Genomic DNA, 8571 nt, shown 5'->3' with positions numbered 1-8571 from the left:
ACCTTATATTTAATCTAATATAGAATGCTTCTCATTCAGATTAGGTAGCGACAACTTTGAAAACTTGGGGTCTTTAGAAAGTTAGAGATCACAAACACAGAGTTAAAATATAGTACTGGCGAGGTATAACCAATATAAAACACAGAGTATAGATAGAAAGTAGGAGAGGGGGTTCTATTGATGTAAAAGTGTAAAAGAGTGTTTAAGAAATGCAGCGAAACAAACGAAAAGCTAGATTAAAAAAACAACCAGAAAATTTCGTAAGGAACAAATGTGTAAAACAATAGGCCCCTTCATTCGTCGGCACACTCCTTCTTTAGCCACTTCTATCGGTCTTCTCCTTCTTTTTCCGCACCGAACATGATCCCTTTGTCCAAACATTCATCTCCAGACTCTCGGTTTCGTCAAAACAAAGATGGGATACACGCCTTTTAGCTTGTGAAAGATAGCTTGACATTAGATGATTGTATGAACCACATAGCTTAGATGTAGATCCCTTAAAGCGAGAAAAAAAAAGATTATTTTTTTAACGATTACTTTTATAAATGTGTTGTAAGCTTCTTGTTGAAACAGTCCTATAACCTGTTCAGTCGACCACTTCCCTGGAATTGCTTGGCAACTTGAGCTTCGAATACGCTGTGGTTAATAAAAACATTAACAACTAATATTTTTCAAAGTTGTTAACAATAAGTAATCATAGTAGACAGACAGTGTAATTCACATACCATCGGATAATGGTTAATAGCAAGCTCATTGATGCAGTCCGTACTTGTTATAAGCTTCAGAACTTTGAAAGTTGCATGGTTGCACCTAGACCTTTTATACTGGGTAGTAATCTTGAAGATGGTTGTCTTACCAACTCTCTCTGTCAGAACTGCAGGGAGAGCACGTCCCTGGATCTGCAAGATTGGAGATGTATGTTATTTATGTAAGAAATAATTATAATAAAACACATATTTATAGGTTATAGAAAACGTAATAGTAAATCAATTCATAGACCTCATCAATGTTTCCACCGATTAACGCACTGCAAGGTTGTCCAATTAGTTGTTCTGCCACATTTTCGAATAGAAGGAAATTTGTGTCGCCAGTACTGTCAAGGACAACCAAATTTAGGGCGTACCTGTTACACATTAATACATAAATATTAGATATTTTTGGATCGACTATATACATATTAGAATTTAGAAGCATTTAAAGAATTGTTTGTAACAAACCTTGCATCGGGCTTTTGAATATGAGTTTTACACTTTTCACAGTAGTAATTTTTCAGTCTATTACAATGTGCAGCTCCCCTAGAAGACCAGTCGTTAGACACATTATGCACTTCAACTCCGCAGACGTTGCAACTCAAATAGTACCATCCCTTCTCAGTATCGAGTGCAGCCTTGTCAAGATTCCATCGTTTTTGAATCACCTTTGGGGCCTTGGGTGTGTCAAACTCATTGATAATAGCGAGATTGGTGATTATCTTGTTCACTTTGAAGGTGTCATGCTTGTACACAAAGTTTTCTCGCATAATTTCCACCTTGAACAAATAGGTCTTACCAATCAGGTTTTGCAAAGCCAGAGGTAGAACATCCGGGTCCTGTACCTAAACCATCATATAAAGCAATTTACAATATGTAAGCGAACATGTCATATTGTTTTCTTTTTACAATAATACTATATTAAATTTTTTAGTGAGGACAGAACTATAACCTCATCAGTAATCGGACCGGTTAGCTCAATGCAAGGTTGATTAACCAATTGCAGAGCAAGATGGTCAAATAGGAGGAACTTGGAATTACCAGTATGGTCAAGAACAACCAAATGCAACTTGTACCTGTTGTAAAAGAACAGAATACATTGTTCGATTAGTTTAAAACTAATAACCAAACCGTTAATCGCCTGTTATAAAGGGACTTATTTTTATTACCTTGGAAGGAGCTTAGGTTCGTAACTCTTGCACTTAGGGCAGTAGAGTTTAAACTTTTGGAGGTCATCATCTTCGTGATCACCAGCCACAAGAGGGGGCATGTACATAACTTTTTTGTCACAGGGTTTACAACTTAAGTAGTACCACCCCATGTCCGTTTCAATGGCCGAAATGGTGCACATAACAATACACTTCTCCACCTACAGAAATTGGATCGTATAATTTTTAATTCTTGAAAAATTATAACATGTGCTACTAAAATCAAAATCGTATTTAACATTAATAGTACCTGACGACATTCAATCATCTCAGCGATGGTTTTTCTTGGAGTGTGAATGAAAAAATCATCTTTCACAGAGACACCAGAAGCCAGAGTTAATGGCTTTGGTTCAACAATAGCCAATTGAAGTTCATCAGCTGGTAACCTAGAATTATAAGTTACATCAAATATGTGCAATTCGTAACCTTAATCTGCTCTGTTTCTAATATTGTATCATCCCTATTACAACCACGATCGACGAAACTTACATTGCCCTAAAAGCTTCGACCTCCGCCATGTTTGGATTGAGCTGAACGTCAGAGACATTGTAAGCGTTTGAAACGGAACGATCCTCTACAAAGGGACGATTCAAATAAGCTTAATAAATAATCGATAACAAACAAAAAATCATTTTGCATATTAAAATTATAATATTAACGAAACCGTAGACACGTCTTCATTTTTACCTTTCCAAACCTTAATCTTGCCGAATCTCAACACCAAGATCAGACGACCCTCACCACGCAACTGTATAGCGTTCGTGACTTGATCAGCAAAGTTTCCCCACAAGACCATAGGAAGACGGACATCCCTACGATTCAAGACAGTTGAATCTTTGATGTTATATAATATTTATTGACTTACATAACATGTAAATATATGTAAAAATGAACATCACTTTATAAAAGTAAGGGTGCCTTACGCAAGATCACGTAGCTCAAGTGAAATCTTCTGGGTTTCCTTTCCGTTCACGTGAATCATCTCAACATGGCTAACTTCCACAACATGTCCGATTACATCTGTCATCATATATGATTTTGAAATCAAATTATGAACACGTATATTAATGATTCTCCTCACCATTCCAAGGTTTCAGCATAATATATGTTGACAAACTCGTATTATAATTGAACTGGACTCACCAATTAGAAAGTCGGGGTTAAGACTACCATCGAGAACTTCCTGGAAGTTCACGGGTGTAAAACCATTTAAACCTACAGGCAAAGCCTCGCAACTTCTCACACGCGTTGTGGCCAACAAACTGATCTTGTATAGATGGTTTGTCGTCCGGTATGAGCCAACCGAATGATTCAGAGAGAAATTAGTGAGGGTCAGAGTTTTCCCCTGCTCAAGCTGGTGATCGAACTGGTTAACCAATTCTTTCTTCACAGTCGCATGGATCTTATCTCCCTATACAAATAAATAAACGATGCATGTGAGACATAATTTCATATTAGTGAAAGAATAACTAAATATAATTATTTGATCTTAATAAGATCGTTTCAAACTTACATTGGAATCAATGATAACCATTTCAATGGTCAGTCCTCCAGCAGCAGAGTATTGCTTCCACAGCCTCACAATGCTCACTTTCACTCTCCACATGGTCTTAAAGGGTTTCAAGTCGGCAACAGAGTTAAAACCTGCCATTTGTGTATTTTGTGTTTGCTTGTATCGGGTGCTTAAGGACTTTAGAGAAAGAGGTAATGGTGAGGAGATGGATACGAATTGCTCTAATATTTATATCAAAACAGAGCATAGGTTTTTACTCATCACGCAATGTTGCATACACGATACGAACATTAATGCTACTCTTTAAGCCCGTATATACGACTTACCTTATATGGTTATTTCGTGATGCGTTTATATGTTATGTTCACTAATAGTTCCGTGAAGGTCACGCCAAAATCAATCAACAATATTCGTCGATCGGTTATGGTAATTAAGTTAATATATTTGATTGTTGTTTCCTTTTATATGTACACAATATTATTGTGTTTACTTAATATTTGACCAAATTATCGTGTATAATAATTTGGAATCGTGTGATCAGTTTGTTTCCTTTCTTATGAATGTTGTTTCCTTTTTTTTGAATGCGTTACTTTATAAAGAAAATGTTCATAAAATTCTTTTATTTTTAAAAGGCTTTTCATAAGGAATGATCAAAAAATGTTCATAAAATTCTTCCCTAAGCTTCATACGATTTGAATGCGTAAAAGGCTGTTCATAAAATATTGCATATAAATGATCAAGAAATGTTGACTTGGGTGATAGGAATTGTTCTTCAAACGTTGCAATATAAGTGCATGCAGACAATAGGTTTAATTTCATATAATGATAACATACGTGAACAAAATTGGTCATAATTACGTTACCTTAATATTAGTCGCCTCATAAGTTTGTTGCCTTTTACAAAACAATCAATTTACTGCGTGCTTTAATTTCCAGTTTCATATGTATCAATTCGGGTTGTAAACATATATTATAATGCATATTAGGAATGGCATATGTTGGTAATTAATCTAGTAAAGAATGGGTTTTTTTATAAAGTTTGTGAGAGTGCATGAGAGAATGCCACATAGGAAATGGCACTCTTGTAAATCACACATGGGTTAAAGGTTTATTTTTAAGAGTGTTTCTCTTTTAATAAGAAAGGGATTTTATGTACGTTTTCTTAAAGTTTCTTTGTTTTGCATCTTTTGAAAGTGTATATAGCATTTTTCTTTATATCTTGGTATAAAATATATATATGTTGATAATTATGACTCTCCTTGTTTAATAGTAACTTGAATATTTTTAAAGAAAACACAGAAACATATTTTTTTAACCAAAAAAACTATTGTTTTAAGATATAAATGTTTCTGAAATAGTGCCCGTTTAGAATGTTATTACTAGTTTTGTTTGGAATTAATTTTCACAATGTCATATATAAAAGTGTGCCTAAGAATTTAATTGTATGAGTTGTTTCGTAACAGTAATATATATAGATATTTTTTTTTTCATTTTGGTATATGTGAAAATGTATTATATACAATTATACTAAAACGACATTCAAAGGAAAAAAATCAAATTCCGTTGAAAACATCATATAATTCCATGATGGAAATATTCAGAGAGTTTCCAAGCGCTCTTCTAGCTCAGGAATTTATGGAAGTTACATTCAAATGTTAACGACCAAGTAATTCACATTTATCATTTGTGCGTATAAATACGTTTTTCTTTAGATATATAAATGGTAGCAACTGTAGTTTATTTTAAGTTTATGTATCTTGGGGAATCCTCCATCATAATTTACACCGCATTTGTATATTATGAGTTGGAAAATGTTAATAATTCTTTTTTTGGGTAGATTAATGGAGAATAAGAGAGGGATACCCATGTGGATAAGGTCAAATGTGTTGGTAACTGATAGATGAATGGTAACGCCATGTGCTTTCTTATATATTTGTCTTTTAATCATAAAATTATTTTCCTAAAATGGATTGTGGGGGAGAGTCTCCACGTGCTATATCTACTTTGAATCATAAAATCTAAAAGTATGAACCACTGTAATTTTAATTCTCCCCATAGATTGCGCTTAACTATGTACATTTAGCTTCTAATCCGCATGCGTTTTGATGTTTAGGTTGGGATTTATTCAATGGATTTAGCAGTTTTAGATATATATCTTTTCCTACTTTTGAGATATAGATCCCTTCTATGTTCTTGCCTTCTCCAATATAAGTAAAGAGATGCAAGATATATAGCTTCTCTTCTTTTGTACTTTCCCGAAAATAAAATTTTCTACAATATTCACGCATATTAAAAATATAATAAATGTTTACCATGTTAATTTACTATTTATTTTTCTATTCACTTTTCAATAACTATCTATCAGTGAAATTTAATCATTTCAAATATTCATAATTAATGTGTTTCAAAAGTAAATAAAAATACCTTAAAAATATATAGAAAATTTATCTTTATGGAACAAGAATCCAGAACATCTTATTTAAGAAATGGAGGAAATATATTTTAGAAGTTTATGTTGTTAGAGTTTCATGTATTTATTTCAGTCATAACTAACTCCTGAAATGTATCTGCTAACTAATTAAGAGAAGCATGCACCAGCGTATACCAATTTTGGTTAATTGCACTAATGAATATTTTAGTTAACCAAATATTTCTAAAATCTCTTCACATTGTGGGAAACTGAATTCTTGAGAATAGTTATTTTATATGTTTGTATTGTTCATGCGTTTTTATAGTCTTGATCAAAACTTTGAAAGAGCGTCTAAAAATAGGATGAGCTCCATTAGGTTACTGAGAGTACCCGTTGAATATATCTACTAGATATCTTTGACACTTATGTAGATGATTTCTAAAGCTAGTTGTTGCTTAAACCCACCATTTTTTACTAAACGGACTTGAGAAACCACGAGAGTAGAAACTGTAAAGTAGTGATTGAATTACATTAGAAGATGTATATATTGGTCATCAGTATCACAAAGGCAAAAATTATGTCATTTGATTGTTTTGGTTAATGTTATGTTTATGTTTTTGTTTTACTTTCTTAATCAAATAGTGGTAAGAGATTTTCTTCTCCTTTATGTAAGGACTAAGATTAGACTACAGTTTTTTATTTAGAATAATAACTCATCGTATGTATCAACAATAGTGGTAAGAGATTTTCTTTTCCTTTATGTTAAGATTAGAATAACTCATCGTATGTATCAACAAAAGTGTAACATACATATGTTTTTTTAACATATATATGTTGAAGGAAGTACTTATATATCAGTTACCTGATTTTGCTTAATTCGATAACAGAAAAATATGAGCCATTAAAGTTCAAAAAAAAAGAGAGCCATTTTCAATTTAATTTTCGTATGTTTAATATTGCTGTAGTTCGGTACGAAACATCAAAATATTTGCTAAAGGTCGAAATATATAGGAAACGGAAAGCATGTTTAAAGAATGTTTTGTAAAAATATACATATTGTATTACACTAAAATTGCTACATTTGGTAGAAAAACAGTAAGTTAAATGGATAGCGTGAAAGCTGAAACAAACAACTTGTCTTGTGATGCAAACGCAAGCTAGACTCCAAAGAGGCGTGTCCTTTGCAAATCGCATTCGTGTCCATCTCAAAAAAGCTGAGTCTTTAAATTATTAAAGTTTTTGTTCCCTTTTAGACTCATCACTATCCCAGTCTTATCTCCACCATATCTCTTCTATTTTTATGTAATTCCTGTTAACTATTAATGTACATCTTACTTTCTAGTTTCTTTTGCCTTGTTTCAATCATCAGGTTTTCAAAACAACTCTCAATTATCGCAAACAGAACTGATAACCCATAAAATATCTAGTGAATCCAATAATCCCTTTTATGGTCCAAAATTCGAACATAAACGCTACTCCTATGATTTAGTGTTTCAAAAAAAAAAACGCTATGATTTGAAATCTTGACATGACTCGTTTTGGATTCACAATTACTCGGGATCTCCACACGAGGATCTGGCTTTATTTTTTGTGCCTTAATTACATATTCGTGGGGATTAAATGATTCAAACAAGAGCAACCTTAATTAGCTGGATATGTCTTACTGTCTTTTCGTTGAAGCATTAATAACATAAGCTGTTCAAAAGGCAAAGTAGGGACGGGGCAATACATTCGGACAGCAACATTGAACCAACTTCGAAGTATTGTCGATAAATAATTCAGTTTTCAACAAACAGGAAACTTGTGGACAGCGTACCAGTGACCGTGGCACGAAATATAGCCGATCATGATTTTGTGTTAGTTATCTTCTCAGTCAATTAAATACTAGGTGATTTTTCCATGCTTATGCACAGATAAAAATATTTACAAAATAAATATATTATAAAATTATTAATATTCTAATTTTAGTTTAATTATTTTGTTATTTCTATGTATGATTTATTTTAATTAATATCATATTATTTTAATTAGACATGTAATTTGGATATATAATATCTAGTCTATTTGGTTTTTACTTGGATATATTTTTTTCCCATATTTAACCACAATTATGTTTTCTGCTGAAGTAGATTAAAATTTCATTTTTATTTTCTTGCATTTAGAATTTTTAGTTTGGGCATAAAAATTTAGATTGTTCAAGTAACTCATTTTGTGGATTATATTAAGTTACACATATATTTTCAAACTGAAGCACAATCACTTTTGATTTTAGTTAAACTAAATTTGGGTGATTTTATTTATTGCATTAGCTCAATTCTTCATCTTAAATATGCATATATACTTTCGTAAATTCTTTTTTATAATTTGATATTTATGGATTTGTAAAAAATAGTAGAAAACTAAAATGATGATTAGTACTAGGTTTTATAAATGAAGATTTATAAATATTTACAAAATAAACTATTTTTGGTGTAAATTACTTTATAATTTAGATGTCACAAGATAAATTAAAAGTATTCTAAATAATATTAACCATAAAATTTTGTATTGGTTTATGTATTTTTATTAAGTGTATATTATGTTGTATAAGTATATAAATTTTTTAAAATAAATATAGTAAGACCTTAAATTAATTTTTTAATAATCTGAGAAATTAGAATGATTTTAAAAAAATCATTTTATTAATTTTAA

At 31.7% G+C, this 8571-nt stretch overlaps 1 protein-coding gene across 1 annotated transcript; it reads right to left on the bottom strand.

Moving 5' to 3' along the window:
* Positions 1 to 151: 151 nt before the first annotated feature.
* LOC103868994 (replication protein A 70 kDa DNA-binding subunit C-like) lies at positions 152 to 8510 on the bottom strand. The gene is made up of 9 exons (XM_033291388.1): positions 3471 to 8510; positions 3101 to 3368; positions 2881 to 2977; positions 2645 to 2769; positions 2447 to 2531; positions 2208 to 2343; positions 1919 to 2118; positions 1702 to 1825; positions 152 to 1594 (listed from the first exon to the last, which is right to left on the bottom strand). Exons 1-9 carry the CDS (start codon positions 3606 to 3608, stop codon positions 1178 to 1180), a joined length of 1590 nt encoding a protein of 529 aa, XP_033147279.1. The 5' UTR covers positions 3609 to 8510; the 3' UTR covers positions 152 to 1177.
* Positions 8511 to 8571: the final 61 nt, after the last annotated feature.

Source organism: Brassica rapa, chromosome A05 (genome assembly GCF_000309985.2).
Source record: "Brassica rapa cultivar Chiifu-401-42 chromosome A05, CAAS_Brap_v3.01, whole genome shotgun sequence".
NCBI classification, from domain to species: Eukaryota; Viridiplantae; Streptophyta; class Magnoliopsida; order Brassicales; family Brassicaceae; genus Brassica; species Brassica rapa.
This window is presented reverse-complemented; position numbering and strand designations above follow the sequence as displayed.

Excerpts from the sequence above, each read along its gene's own strand:
- LOC103868994 (XM_033291388.1), bottom strand. The coding sequence starts at position 3,608 with ATGGCAGGTTTTAACTCTGTTGCCGACTTGAAACCCTTTAAGACCATG. Across the intron at positions 2,770-2,880 it reads CTTGAGCTACGTGATCTTGC|GGATGTCCGTCTTCCTATGG; the intron begins GTAAGGCACCCT and ends CTTGAATCGTAG. Across the intron at positions 2,532-2,644 it reads CAAGATTAAGGTTTGGAAAG|AGGATCGTTCCGTTTCAAAC; the intron begins GTAAAAATGAAG and ends GTCCCTTTGTAG.